Source organism: Parasteatoda tepidariorum, chromosome 7, assembly GCF_982258835.1.
Source record: "Parasteatoda tepidariorum strain Cologne lab strain chromosome 7, Ptep-v5.0, whole genome shotgun sequence".
Classification (NCBI taxonomy): Eukaryota; Metazoa; Arthropoda; class Arachnida; order Araneae; family Theridiidae; genus Parasteatoda; species Parasteatoda tepidariorum.
In genome coordinates this window covers 73,212,703-73,228,912 of record NC_141761.1, presented here as the reverse complement: position 1 = coordinate 73,228,912, position 16,210 = coordinate 73,212,703, and the positions used below count along the sequence as shown (strand labels likewise).

The following is a 16,210-nucleotide window of genomic DNA, read 5'->3' as shown; positions in this document are numbered from 1 at the left end:
AAATCTTTAATGTTCTCTTCAATGAATTCAAATTTGTATTTATTTTAAAATATTAAACAAGGCCTACCTTATACCTTTATAAAATTGTTTCAATAATAACTAAATATATTTTATAATTGCACAAAATCACAAACATTGCATTTGTAATTGAATATTAACACTGATCGACAATGAACAGGTATCTTTATTTCAAAAATGCTTATAGTTTTGAAAAAGAATTTTTTTTTTAAATGTTGTTTTTATGAGTGCTAAAATTTAAAAATCGAAAAACTTAACACTTATTATATTTACCGTATTAAATTTTTATTTAAAATAAAAATAATTATAATAAATTATTGATAGGTGGATAAGTCTTAGCTTATAGTCCATATAAACTCTTTTTGATAGATATGATTACAATTTTTTTTCTAATTATCCCATTGGCCTCTGAATGCCAGAACTGCTACTCTCTTCTCATTACCCAGTGGGCACGTCATTATACCGTCGCTTACGTCACACAACCACAAACCCGTTGATTACAATTATTGTTGTGGTAAATTTTTACTGTTACGAATAAGTATTGGGAAATTCACGAGCAATAAATAACTAAAAAAAATTAATTGAAAGTATGTATAACTGAAAGTTCAGCGGAATAATTTGCAGCAAAAAAGAAAAAATTAATAAACAAATAAAGTGGAAGCTATGCATTTATATATAAGGGCTAATTTAACCGTCTAATTCTACCGAATATGAATTAAAAAAATATTCGTTGCATTTTAAAATCTCATTTATCCTTAAAATATTCCGTTTCTATCAAGTTCTGCAAACCAAAGTAAAAATCCTCGTAATTATGATTTGAATAAAAACATCGTTATCTTATGAAAATAGTTTAATGCCGACATAATTGGGCAGAAAATTTGCTAAAATTCGCATTTTTCTCACACTTTGCATATAGTACAATGCAGCTAAATTTCGATGCACTATCATTAGCAAATACATTTCGTTTCTAGAAAATGCTTGATTGTTGCGACTTCCGAATTAAATAAATTGTCAATACTTCTTTCAGAGTAGGACTCGCTGAGTGCAATATAATATTAAAGCAATTCAACAAAAGAGGTTTCATTTATATATTTAGGAACCCTTTTGTGTTTTTTGTTTTGTTTTGTTTAATCAATAACATTTGAATAAATTTCTTTTGTTTTGCTATAATTAAGTAGAAAAAAAAGTAGCGACTTTCGTCTGAAATATATGGATTTTTTTGCAGAAATACGAAGTAAGTCAATATAAAATAAGTCACGCTAGATACTCCATATTTTACTTCCTTGACTAAGTGGTAGTCATTTGCCTGGGCTGGTGCCAATGTCATATATTACTATTTAATATTTATTATAAGTAACTTTGTTTTCGGCCCACATTTAACATGCATTTCAGTTTCGTGGCTGAACAAAATTATTTTACAGTTTTAAAATATTACATTATTAATTAAAATTTAATTCTAAAAATGTGAAAAGTTTGATTTTACACGTATGGAGAATTTTCAGCACTTTAAGATAAAAAGGAAACATCATGATCAAAAAGAATTTTATTCCACTGTTTTGCTTTTTGAACTTGTTGTTATCAACGAAAAAAGTAAGGTAAGTATTGCATTTAATCACTGGTGAAAAATGACTGATCTTAATCTATCATTTATTAAAACCTAATACATTTGACTTAACTAATGACAATTTTAAATAATTTTAAATATTAATATCAGTAACTTTGTTTTCGGCAGACATTTAACATGCATCTCAGTTTTGTGTCTGAACAAAAATATTTTTCAATAGTGAAATATCACATTATTATTAAAATTTATTTCCGAAAATGTTAAAATTTTGATTTTACACGCATGGAGAATTTTAAACTCTTCAAAATAAAAAAGAAACATCATGATCAAAATGAATTTTATTCTACTGTTTTGCTTTTTGAATTTATTGTTTTCAACAAAAAAAAGTAAAGTAGTATTATATTTAATCAATGGCTAAAAATTTTTGATCTTAATGTAGCATTTATTAAAACCAAAAGCATTTGACTTATCTAAAAATAAATTTAAATAGTTATGAGTATTATTGTTCTTTTATTCGTTTTACTGAAACCATTTGCTAAGTACACTTTGAAATTAATACAATTTGAGAGTCACTTCTCTTACTAACATTTTATGATTTCTATGACACTTTTAAATTTCGCAGTATTGTTAGGAGTTTGACCAAAAATTTCGGAGAAATTTGATTTATTTCCTAGCTTATTTTTATTTAAGTGAGATTTGATACTTCAGAAGAAAAGTATCTACGGAACCAGAATATGAGTTTTATTTGCTTATAGTTTAATTTATAATCCACTACTTAATCGTAAATTTTTGATCAAAGTTTTGATTCTTGGAGTAGTGGAGCACCACTTCGTTGTAAAGTAGTTAACTTTTAGTGTTAAGTTGCTCGAAAATGTTTTACAGAGTGGTAAAAACTACACAAAGTCCTAAAATTGCATTTTTGTCATACAAATGATAGACAATAAACAATATTAGAGACATACTGAAATGACCTTTAATTTGAAAGAATTTAGAATATATTTCAGTTTAAAATGAAAGCTAATGGAAGATAAAACAGGTGTCAATAAAAAAAGTAAAACAATTTAATTCTTTATTTTTGGAACTTGTTTATTAAGAATGTTTCTTTCTACTTTAAAAAAATTTGTTTCAGATCAAGTGACAACAGGTCAATTCGAATTGAAGATGTTGTTCCTGTTGGTTATGATTATCTGACTCTTCCAAAAATCAATGGTATATATTTTTTTTAAAAAATAATTATTCTGTTAATAATTCTGTTAATTAGCAAATAGAATAATAATTCTATTTGCTACTCAATCTTTGTTCTCGTTAAGTTTTAATTTCAGAGAATATTAAAACAAAGAATAAACTCAAGTAAATTTTATTTTGTTTTTAAGTCAAAAATAATTTTTCAAAAATATAATTCTGCCGTTATAGATTGTAATTGAAAGAAATAATTGTGATGAAAACTTATCAAACATATCGCTATAGCTGCATTTTCGACTATTTAAATATTTTTACGCAGAATAATTGAGGCACTGAAGGCATACCTTCAAAAACATTTATATTCGTTGTAATAAAAGATGGGAGATTTCTTTGCAAAATAGAGTAAAAATGCAGAAGATTTGCTATTTATGTTAACTTTTTGTATGATAGAAATTACATATATATATATATATATATATATATATATATATATATATATATATATATATATATATATATATATATATATATATATATATATATATATATATATATATATATATATATATATAATATATATTCAAATTTTCTAAAGCGCATTTTCGCGAAACACACGCATAATGTTGTGTAAGATAAAAAATAAGTCTTGAATTTTATTATTTTTATTTTTAATCAATGCTAATCATGACTATTAATTTTCAATTGTTGTTTCCGCAATTAATCTGTATACATCAAACATTGTTAGAAATTTCTAGGTAAGATTAGTTATATAGCAATTTATTTAACTGCTATTTTACCATAATCAATCAAAACAGTTAAATAACTATAAAAAAATATATTCAAAACGTTAAATCTGTCTGCGTTTATTGATTATTGTTTCCTTCCTATCACGATTAAACAACCAGAATTCTATCCGCGCCAACTAGGCCTACCTAATAAAGTAATTTTGTTCCGTGAAACTCGGTACATACTGTAGCCTGAGAGAGCTAATCAAACAATCTCATGGTCGCCAATGTCCGTTTAAGTTTCAGTTTTATGGTTTAGAAACTATGCAAGTCGTAAATGGTTACAAAACCGTATAGCTTTGCATTTATGGTTTTTTAACCGTGCCAGTTGTTAATAGTTTCAAAACCGTAAAGGTCAAAAAATGTTCCTAACCATAAACTTTATGATTAATCGGAAGGACAGACAGCTGCCGGTTATTTTACCGTAATCTCGGGATGAAAATTCTAACAGCGAATGATTAATCAATTAATATTATTGATAAATTAAAGCCTTTAATTTTATTGACAAGATGTAAGCAATGCTTAACAGCAACATAATTTTTTGTTGATAATCATGTTGATTACCGAATATGGCGTCCGTACTTCGACAAAAGTAGAGCACACAAAATCCCAAAATCAGTAACCAGTATTACTTTGCAGTTGTTTTTACGTAGAACAAAACCTCAGCATAGTCAGCCTAGCATGTGTACCCTAACATAGTTATTATTTTAGAAATTAGGTTTAACTTAACATGTGTACAGCAAAATTAGAACATGCAAGGTAGACAAAAAGTATAAACAAAACAAATGTGGTTAAAATTTAATTTTTTTTAATGAAAATTTTCTAACTATTTCAAATTAGTGGAATATTTAAAAGTTAAAAAATACGAAGAAGTTTGACTGAACTGCAAAAGGAATGCAGTCTAAAAGCAAACAATTCGAAATTTTGAGAATTAAGAATTTTTTGTAAAAAAAATTAGCCTAAGCACTTAAATTCTTTCTTTTTTTTCTCAAAATTACAGGTAATTAAAATCAATTATTTAGAAATTTTGACAGTCATCATTTTGCATTTGCTTCTATATCATCTATTTTCATTTTCAACAAATTTTGTCTAGGATTTGAAACAAATAATTACAAATAGTTATATTAATAGTTAGGAGTCAAGAATTATTTTTTAGGTTTGTTTTCCAAATCTCAAATGGAAAAAAAATCTCCAGATGATGGGTCAGTATTTTTTTAAATTCTGAAAATAATCTAAAGACGCTCTTTTAATCTGCAGAAATCTTTGTCATGCTGGAAGACTTCTGCTATCGAGTAGCAAATTTAAAATACATCGGCCTTTAACAACAACTAACACTCTTTCTCTTTTTTTTTTTTTGATTGCAATTGATTACAACTATGATGCAAGCTTTTATTTATTTTAAAATTTATTGCCTAAACTCAAAAAAGTAAAGAATAAATTTTTTTTTAATTTAAGAAAATGTTAAACCACATAGCAAGTTGTTGAAACCGGCTGGATTGGAAAATTGCTTCCTGGTATATTAGTGAATCAATGAAATCTCAAATCATTGAATTACTTCCTGACATTCTGAACTATACGATGTGGACTATATAGTTCACGTCATTTAATAGCTGTTGTCATTTATTATTTCTTTATTAATTGCACGTTTCAACAAGAAGTGTTATTAGGTGTGATTCTTAAATTAAAGCATGAACAGGAAAAAATCGCAAGAGAAGAAAAGATTTTAATTTGCAAATCGGTAAAAAAAGTGAATCACTTAATTAGTGAATCGATGAAACAGCAGGCATTGATTCGTTTCATGAAATTTGAAATCGAAGCCTCATTTCACTTTTATATTTAAGATTTTCTAAAAATGTCAATTTAAAGTATAAACTGATTTCATTTTGGAAACTTTATGAAAGTTACATGGTTGTCGATATTCAACACATAATAATGTGTAAATCAGCATTGAATAGTAATTATGAAAATTAACTATTTTTGTAATAGAATAAAGGAAAGAAAGTTTTGAGTCAGAAACAAATTTTATAAAGTTTTATTCAGTGCAAGCTGTTGGACCAACCCAGTGTTTCTCCGATAAAAGAAAGTACATTATGTATTAAGTGGTCTGTATTAACAGTATCCGATTCTCAAAAATAAGTATCTGCTTGCGGTAACTAACAGTCATACTATTATAACTAGTACTAGTACTATCGTAACTGATGCTATTTTTCAATCATTTTACGATAACAAAGTGACATTATGCATATTTAGCGCATTTAGCTATGAATAAATTTTTCCAGGGTGATCATATAATTTTTGGGCTTTCTGGAGACACTTTAAATTATTAAATTTTTAACTTATTTTAGGAGGGTAATTATCATTAAAAACATGCGCTTACACATAGTTTTCACAATAATAATTCGTAACAGTCAAAATTTCCTGTAATCATAATCTTTTCTTCTTGAAAATGGCACAGATATTCTTATAAGCTTTTTTGCCTATACATCATTTCGGCTCCAAGGAGGTACTTAAAAATAGCTTTTTAACATGCAACAAATCAATTTTATCCTAGTTTTAATATTTCTTAATGTATGGTGAGTGAACTCCAAAACGCCATATTGAACAGTTGACTTGCTACTTGTGACTGCGACATAATCAATCTCCTCACGCTGTTGCTACTCAGTCTCGTCTCGATTAAACTCAACGGCTGCCTGCATACACTCGACTGCTAATGGCAACACAGGAGCGACTACGACTGTGAAGTTAATACACCTCTCACATTCAGCACTCAAAAACCCGGTGACCCTAAAATCAGCTCTCCCGGTTTTTCACAAGTACAGCAACTAGTGGTATCCGTTCATCGAATTCTATCCCTGATAAAATTTTGGTGGGGGAGTATTGTGGCGTAACTACTGCTACGAAAATTAAACATAAATTCACTGGTATATAAGACATGCTAACTTGATTCAATCACGCGGTACCTTTTGATAGATGAAGGTTGGCATGATCGATAACTCCAGGTCTATTGACACGCGTTTCAAAAACATATTTTTAAACAATAAAAATACGGTAGTTTCAATCTAGCACTAAAAATAATTATTCCATTCCATAATGTTATCGTCACATGCTACGAAAACTATCCGTGTTGATTTTATTTGCACTACCCTGGTGAGAAGAATAAATAAAATCATGAAATTAACTCGTAATGAAACTCATTCTCAATTATATGATAGCTGATCGTCTTGGATAAAAAAAAATTAAAGAAACGAATGGTTTTAATACTGCTTAGTGGCAAAAACAGTGAACTTAAGGAAAAATTTGTTTTCCAGTCATTAAATTCAAATTGTTCAAGGTAGAACTTTTTCCGTGTTTAAAACTATCAGTTCGCTAAATTTCATTGCAAATCGGATCAATAGTCCTTAACCCGAAACAAATAAACAGAGAGCATTTTCATATAGTAGTTCTTTTATATTATGTATTGTTTTCGAAGTAAACATTACTTGTGTAGATTTCTTGGTTGCACCAAATAGTAGTTTTGTTTGACTTATTTGGCTCAATTTAAATTTAAATTTATCTTTCTGGTGTATTAAAATAGGAATATGTTTTAATGTATTGTCTACGAATTGGTAAATAATTCTGTACTCCATTTATTATTCTGTTTTTGAATACCTTATCACATAAAGCTGTTGTTTTCGTTTTATTTTAAACATAAACCACTGACTCTGTTTTTCAAATGAACTTTTAATGGATTGATTTCACTTCGGTTTTACTTGATATTCGTGTACCATTAAAAATGGTTATTATACATTGGATTTTCTATAATCAGCACTAAAGTAATCAGCTAAAATGTAATAATTACGTTTATGCTAATGTTGTTATAAATGATTTAAATTCAAGAAGACTTATTTATTTTCTACTGAAAGTAAGGAAGATTCCTTGCCTAGCGTATACACAACGCATCGTGTCAGAAGAGGAGTGTTCTCGATTTCTGAAAACAAGATAATTTACTGAATATTAAATACGTACACTAAAAACATCCTGATAGAAAACATAATACATATTTTAAGCATTCTTCATAGTTTTATTTATAAAACTAAGTTATATTTCCGTTTATAATAATTATAAATTGTATCAAATATCTTTTTTATTGTGCTCTTTTAAGTGAAAAGTGAGTTATGAAATAAAGCAATTAATCATATAATAAGGAATTTCATTTTTTACTTCTTGTTATTTATACTTAAGTACCTTCAAACGTTTGCGTTAAACGTTGTGCAGAAAACGTTTGCTTCAAACGTTTTCTGCACTAATGGCAAAATCATCCAAACACAGCTCACTTCCAAACAATAATTTTTCAAATTTGTTCTTATTTGCAGTTATTTAGATCTAAGGGAAATAATTATTTATAATCAATATTTTAATAATTTTTCAAAATCGAGTATTAATAAATTATTTAATATGAATACAAAAAAATCCAAAAAAAAAATTCGAGTTTATATTTTAGTACAAATACAATTCCAATAATAAAACAGATTTTTTCAGTAGATTTTTCTAGTAGACTATTTTTTACAATTAAAAAATACAAAATTACATTTTTGCTTGCAATTGGATCTTCAGATATATAAAAGGAATGCCGATATCACACCTGCCTCAAGCAGTAGAGCTGCTAATACTATTTTTAAAAAGATCAAAAATTTAATTAAAAATTCAAAATTCTTAGAGCACGAAAAATTGGTGTTTCATTTCAGTTAAAAAACATTTTAATCTACATAGGACTCATTACTCTTTTAATACGACTCATTTTTATAATACTATCACGGAATATTAAAATGCTGTTGGAATATTTAAAAGATATAATCACTAAAACTAATTGCAGTAAGTTTAATGAATTCACTGAATTGTTATTAAACGGTACGAGAAATTAAAAACTGGTTCGAATAAATTTAAATATTATTTACTTATTTATATTAGATGTTCTAACTTTTGCTTATTTTATTATAGAGTTTCTCCTGATAGAGAGAAAGGTATGCTTGTGTGTAATTAGTTAATTGTTAATTTTAACAGGGATGCCAGTAGAGGTTTTTGTGACAGTTAAAAATATAAACATAAGATCCGTTGATGAAAACGATATGGTAAGTTAACTTTTATTAGACTCAATTTATTTAAGCAATTTCGCGACTATTAACTTTTATTAGACTAAGTGCTTTTATTAAACTAAGTACTTATTAAGTTATTTCACATTCTTACAAATTGAGATTTCTGCTGAAGTCGCCAAATACTACAACATTTGTCAGCTTCAATACTATTTATACTATCTAATATCTAATTATTTCTGCAGTTCAATGTATAATTTTTCTCAATAATATATATATATATATATATATATATATATATATATATATATATATATATATATATATATATATATATATATATATAGTTCTGTATTTTGTTCTGCAATTCGCCAGGAATATATAGATATATTTTTTTTAATGGCGGGCACTTGGGATGTATTGTCCCATTGGCCTCTTAATGCCAGAACTGCTACTCTCTTCTCGTTACCCAGTGGGCACCTGTGGTGAAGCCACGGCGGTGGAGCAGCGTCACCCACGTCACACAACCACAAACCGGTTTATAGGGCGGACCACATTCTCATAATCACACAAAGGAGAAAGGACATAGAACACAGAGACAAAGAAACATCCATGCCCTGAGCAGGATTCGAACCCGCAACCATCGGCTCCGCAGTCAGGCACGCTGACCACTCGGCCACATGGTCGGCGGAATAGATAGATATAAGCAAACGGATATTAACATGGGGCTAGTGTCAAAATGTCTACACTGCCCATGCAATTTCTGATGGAATAAATATGAATTGTTTGCAAATTTAACACATTTGATGACATTCATTCTCTAAGTTAAAATAACTTTGTAGACCTTTACAAATAGTGATTTCAATCTCAAGTAAAAAAATTACGATAAAATTACTATACTCATCCATTTTTAAAGGTTTTAAGAAAATTTAGAAAAGATTTAAAAAGATGAATTAAAGATGCAAACGAAGGTTTTAATAAATAGTGAATGACTCCATCTTCGTTAGAGTGTTACAACATTCAGACCATTTCATCATCAAATTAAAGCAATTGTTATTAAAATTGATTGAACTTAAAATCGGTCCTGTGCTTTCAAATAAATGAAATTCGATAAAAGCTTTCAAATGTTTTGATTAGCGTTCAAAATATCTTTCTTAATATAGTGAAATGCTCCATTACAAATTAGTATTTCAACTCCAATAAGTCTATATTCATTTTCCAATGTGGCTTAAATTGATAAATATTTCATTTTGACTTTAGATGTACTATCTTTCTGAGTTGTAATAAAAGACTAATTTACTTTATCAAATTCGTCCACACTAGCACCATAGTTTTTAAAAATTAGTCACGTATAATGGAACTAGTATTTGTTGAAAAACAGCCTTTTTTTAAAAACAAATATGGAAGAACGAAACACACAATTTTCTAACTAATTCCAGTTATAAACCGAAATGCAGATAAATGTCGAAATTTTTTTTTTAAATATTTCATGACTTAAAAGTAATATTAAGCATGGTTTTTGACAAATTTTTAAAGATAGCCCACTCTAGCCTTCTTATAGCCTACATATATAGTTTTGTTTCAACACTAAGATAATTATTGTTACTAGGATAAAAGTTTCAATATTAAATATTTTTGTTAAAAGTTTTATAAGCATCAGCGTATTTCTAGGGTATATATGTCTTCGTTCATCACGCTGAAGATGATTGTGTTTAAACTTTAGAAAATTAAAAAAAAGGGAAATAGATTCTCGTTTTTCCGTGCAGTATCATATACATGCATGTTTCCTTTTTTTTGTAACGTTATAAAAATATGAAGTGAGATAAAATGTGAAAAAAAAAGTTTAATGGTCAAGTTAATTTTTTTATATTTCTGACAACAAAAAAATATAAGCTAGAAATATAGTCTATTTCTGTCCTTAGATAATGTTTTCTATTAAAATTGTAATGGATAGAGAAAAAGAACTATGTTATTATTAAACGATTTTTCTTCCTGTCATTTACCAGAGATATCAAAGATTAAAACAAAAGAAAACAAAAAAGAAGAAAAAATTAAACTACGAAAATTTGAAATTCAAAAACTGATTTTTTTGACAATTTTTATTTATCAAATATTAAAAAAATAATAACTTCATGACTTTCGTAAAATAACTTTGAATTTAAATATTTAATTAACATTTTAATTAACATTTAGTTAACACTAGTTAGTATTAATTACCATTTAATTAACATAAATAACTTTCGTAGTATTCTTTAAAGCAACAAAATACAACTGCTTCAGTGAATATTTTGTTCCATAAGTATACGTTAATGTGCATTTCAAATTAGTCTGATATTGGACGAATTTAAAAAGCGCCTCACAGAGAAGTAAACAAACAGTGGGAAGATAGCATGTGCAACAAATAATTGATAGTCGTTGTTTTGACTTTCACAAGCCAGTACTTTTTCAGGATAGATAAATTGAGATAAATAAGCTATTTAAATTGGCTTTAATTGTGTAAACGATTGTTTATTTATTTATTTTTTTGCATTTTCGGAATTCAGTTCAAATTACTATGAATGCATTATTTGAATTGCAACATATTGTAAGTTTGCCGGCTAAGACACGCAGCTTTTAATATCATATATAAAAGCAAAGTACGTGAAAGTTTTTTTTCCCTTTAAAAGTAAAAAATATTTATTACTTATTAAACGTTTTTAAAATGAAAAATATCATCTTTACTGTTAAGGATAAAAATAAAAAGCTTTATATGGATGCCAAAAATTTTCTTGATATTAAAATTGAATTAATAAAAAAATCACAAAAAGAATCTTTTTTCAAATGTACTCGTTACGTTAGACTTAAATATGTTTTTAATTAAAAATCACAGAAAAATGCCTGTCATTAAAAAATTGCGACACACATAGGAATTTTTTTTAAAAGAAATAAACAGTTAACTTCTAAGGAAGAAAACGGGGGAAGTAGAGTTAAGAGCATTATCGTACAAAGTGCATCTCATTATAACATAACTGAATATTTTGTTTTAAAGTATCAACTTGGTAATAATTTCAAATTTCAGAAAAAACAACAACAATTATGGGAAACTAAATATAAATTTATCAATAATAAAATTTCATACTTAGAACACTCGTATTTTTTTAATTTAAAAAAATGCACCGTCTAAAAATACCTAAGCGCTTATAAGTTATAAGAATTACTAAGCATAAAAAGTTACAGCATGAGAAAGTTGAAACAATAATGAAAATTTAGTTTAAAAACATTTCATAAACAAATTTAAAAAATTTTAACTCTTAACAGAGCACAGCAATAAATGTAAAAATTAATAGGTAATAACTTCTTTTTCGGATTAAACTGTTTATTTCTTTTTTAGTTATTTTTAGTACTATGATAACAATGAAATACTACTCTTTAGTGTTTTAAATTTCTTTTATATTTCAAAAACAATTCATAAACAATTTATTTAACTATATTAGAGTTCTTCAACCCCAGTCTATAGATTTCATCATAAATTCTTATATTTTCCCTTCATTTCTCTCTTCTATTGCATATACACCGAAGAGCTCTTACATTATGACCACCCTGCTAATAACATGCAGGTTCACCTTTAGCCCTCAAAACTACTAGCACCCGCCGTGGCATTGATTCCACTAGGTGCTGATAGGTAGTCTGAGGTATCTGATACCAAGCGCTCACCTACTGATCCTGCCATTCCCTCACATTGCGAGGGGGTAGCGTGGTAGCACGAATTTGGTTTTCCAAGTAGGACCACAAATGCTCTATTGGATTAAGGTCAGGTGAATTTGAGGGCCAAGACATGACTTGAAAGTCACTGAAATGTTCCTCGAACCAATCCATGACGATTCGACCCTTATGACATGGTGCTTTATCCTGTTGGTAAACACCATCCCCCGAAAAGAAAAACTGCTGCCATGAATGGGTGAATCTGGTTTGCAACTATGTTCAAGTAGCTTACAGACGTCAGGGATTGTTCTATGAGGATTATGGGTCCTAATGTGCCCCATGAAAACATTGTTCCTGGGCGAGAAACCATGAAAACCTGGACGAGCCCATTGTTATAGATGGAGGATGGTCATAATGTAATGGCTCTTCGGTGTATTATTTTTCGTGTGGGGAATGTAACGATAATGTCGTAAAAATTATTTTATTACATTTCGTTCAGAATTTTTTATCTCAAAAGACTTAGAATTATAGTGAAAATATATAAACACAGCATTTTCATGAGAATGTGAAATTCTGTAAGAAATTTCACATCAAATTACGGTAAAAAGAACCGACATTCAAATGTTTCATTACTTTATTTCTTAAAATTCATCCTTACCTTCTACTTTTACAAAACAAATCTTATACAACGTATTTTTATAGTAATATTTACTTCAAAGTCTCTGTAATTAAGTAAATGCTACTGTAAAAATTGCTTTATAAAATGTTACAGTGAAAATTGATTTTACGGATTTCAGGATGCCAGTACTTTTTTTATAGTGTGCGCGACTGTCTAGTAACTCAACAATGACAAATAATTACCTAATGTTATACATTTATTAAACAAAACAAAAATATTTTGGCTTTCTATAGCCAGAAAAACTTGAAATGTATGTGCTTCACTTTAAGTAAAAGTTAAAACTGGGGATTATTTTTGGTGATACGTAGTGAATAATATAAAATAAATAACTACAAATAATTGTTTTAGTCTTTTACAGTGTCTCTAGATCTGTGGCAGAATTGGTTTGACATGCGCCTAACCTATCCTCATTGGTCTGAAAAGAAATACCAAATACTGGATACAGAATGGAGAAAAAAAATTTGGAATCCTAATTTGTATTTCGTTAATGCAATCGATGGAAAAATCAACAACATTATTACTCCCAGTAGCTTTTATTGGCTTTCAGATGAAAATCAAATTTTTTTCAGCTGCAGGTTCGTTTCATGTCCATCTTTTTTTTTAAAATTCATTGATACAGCTGATTTTATATATGAATGTGGTTATTTATTTATTTATTCACGAAACTCTTATTTAGTGATTGAATGGGATAAGGGTTTAACACATAGGAACAAAACTTTTTGAAAATGTTATTTTGTTGGTTGCTTAAGAAGCCCTTCCTCTACCGACCGAACACAACTGTCGGAAGGATGAAGTCTGGGAATTAAAAATTTAAAAATTCGTTCGATCATCTTTATTTAATTTTCACAAGTAAACTGATAATGGATAGTCACTCTATTTGGCAGTCTGTTTAGACACATGTAAAATGCAAGGCCTCCACTCAATCACAATTTGAGATGTAAAGCGATCAGTATTATAGAATCTCTATTAATTTTTTCAGGCAAAATTATGTCTATACGATTCTGTAACCAATAATTTTTGAAACGTAGTACAAAGTTGTCAGTTTTAGATTTCTAAGAAGTATCTTTGTTTTTATGCACTTAACTTTCAAAGAACTTTTCAGTGTCATAGAAATCGGTTTTCATCAGTTTAAATGTAATAAAATTAGATTTTAAAAAAATCTTAAAACTATGAAGCATACACTTTTAAATTTCTTATTCAAAACCACAATCGCATTATTTTATTGCTTCAAAATTTCATGGAAAAATTCTAAAAATTATCAAGCTCTATTCCCCCTAATTTTTTGCAGGGAGCTCTTTATTTTCTACCATTTTTTTTAAAAAAAAGATATTGTGTTGTCTAACAATACTCTATTATGAAAAAAGAGTTAAATAAAGATAGAAAACATTACTTAAAGATAGATCAAGAAAGCATTTTTTTAAATCAAAAATGGCGAGAGTAGAGGCATCTCAAGACTCTTTACTGACTTTAGAGTACACAAAAAGAAAAAGTTTCTTTTAAAATTGCCGTATTGTATGTAATATTTCTGATAAAGTATTAATTGTAGTAGTAAAAGCCGAAATAAACGGTATTTAAGACATTCATTTGGTAATCTTTTTCCGTACTATCGTATCACACATTTAATAAAATATACAAATCTGAAAAGCAAACTTGAATACTATTATTAATTTTTAATAATTCTATGGTTATTATCTCAATAAATCGCAACAATTCTACAATTTTAAATAAATGCACAATTCTTAATAATTTTAATCAAATTGTAAAATCACTCCCAATAATTCTAGAAAAATTTTATCAATGCTTTTTATTTTTTAGTAATATTTTATTAATTTATTTTACCAAGCAATTCATTTCACAACATTTTAAGAGAGTATTAATTCGTAAAATAATGGAAGCTTGGTAATAATAAAATTTTGAATAAAGACATTTTGCTAATTTTTACCATAAATTAATTTTCTTGCCGGATTAAAAGTTAAACTGATTATCGTGTCAAGGCTAAACTAGATCAATAGTGTAATTGTTGCGTATCAGGCTGCTTCTTTAAGCCAAAATATTATACTGTCGCGAATTCAATATTGCTTCTGTTAGAGGCAGGCAACGCCCTTTATGTGAACAATGGTTAAAAATACCTGCTACGCCTAGTAAATATTTCTGGTCATATCTGGATAAATTCAATTCATGGAAAAAGATATTTGCCTGAAAAAATGTGACTCAACTTGTTTAAAATGATTAAAGTTTTTCAATTTATTTCTTAAAAATTCCAAGATAATTGGATTTCGCTATTGTAATAATAAAGTCAATAAAAACATTTGAAATTACTATTGTTTGCATTTTTACTATTTTAGAAATATGGTCATTAAATTAAAAAATTTTATAATAAAGTCACAATACAATTCTTTACAAAAAAAAATCAAATTTGTTATTCCAAGACTGCTAATGATACTTAATATCTAAGCTTGACATATTATGGCACAAAGCACCTAAAAAGAAATGACGAATTTCTTTTTTGCATGCAAAGACATCCTAATTATACTATAAAAATAATGCTCTTCAAAACAATAAAATACGATATAAATTAAATTCTTAAGTGTATTTTTTCTTATTCTTTTGTTGCCAAGGTAGCGAGAGCACGTTTTTTATAGCGGCCTTTATCCTCGCCATGTTGGATTTTAGATTAAGTTTTTAATTTGTGTTTTGATAATGTGGTATTATTAAACAACACATTTTTTTACAAGAAAGGGAGAAAATTAACGGATAGCTTTATCAGATAAAGAGAAATAGCTCTTCTATGAGTTTTTCCTCGATACTTTAAAGCAATAAAATCATTCGATTTGTGGCTGTGATTAAATAATTTAAAACTGCACGTTTCTCAGTTTTTAAATTTTCTTAAAAGCTATTCTTATTGCAGCTTAATTTGATGAAAAGCGCAAGGGATAACGCTAGAAATTTCCTTTAGCGTTAATTGCATGAAAATAAAGATACTTACCAAAAATCTAAAAACTGTTAACTATTTAAATATCCCTCAAAAATTGTTGATTACGCTTAATATTTCAAATTGCAGTTGGATTACGACCTTGCATTTTGCATGTTTCAATGGATACTGCGAAATAGAGTAAATATCCATCATCAGTTTATCTGTGAAAATTAAATGAAAGGGATTTAAAGCATATGAAGAATTTTTTTCCTTCCTTTTCTCCTAAACTTCGAAAGTTTAGTTTTATCGGTAGAAAAG

At 27.8% G+C, this 16,210-nt stretch overlaps 1 protein-coding gene across 1 annotated transcript in view; it reads left to right on the top strand.

Annotated features, from left to right (window-relative positions):
• Window positions 1-1,285: 1,285 nt before the first annotated feature.
• Window positions 1,286-16,210, top strand: part of LOC107455618 (glycine receptor subunit alpha-2) — a 33,155-nt gene continuing 18,230 nt past the window's right edge. Inside the window, exons 1-4 of the mRNA XM_087168068.1 lie at window positions 1,286-1,613; window positions 2,712-2,791; window positions 8,590-8,657; window positions 13,327-13,553. Coding sequence (XP_087024194.1) covers window positions 1,546-1,613; window positions 2,712-2,791; window positions 8,590-8,657; window positions 13,327-13,553 — 443 coding nt within the window. The 5' untranslated portion in view covers window positions 1,286-1,545. The remainder of the gene's footprint in view (window positions 1,614-2,711; window positions 2,792-8,589; window positions 8,658-13,326; window positions 13,554-16,210) is intronic.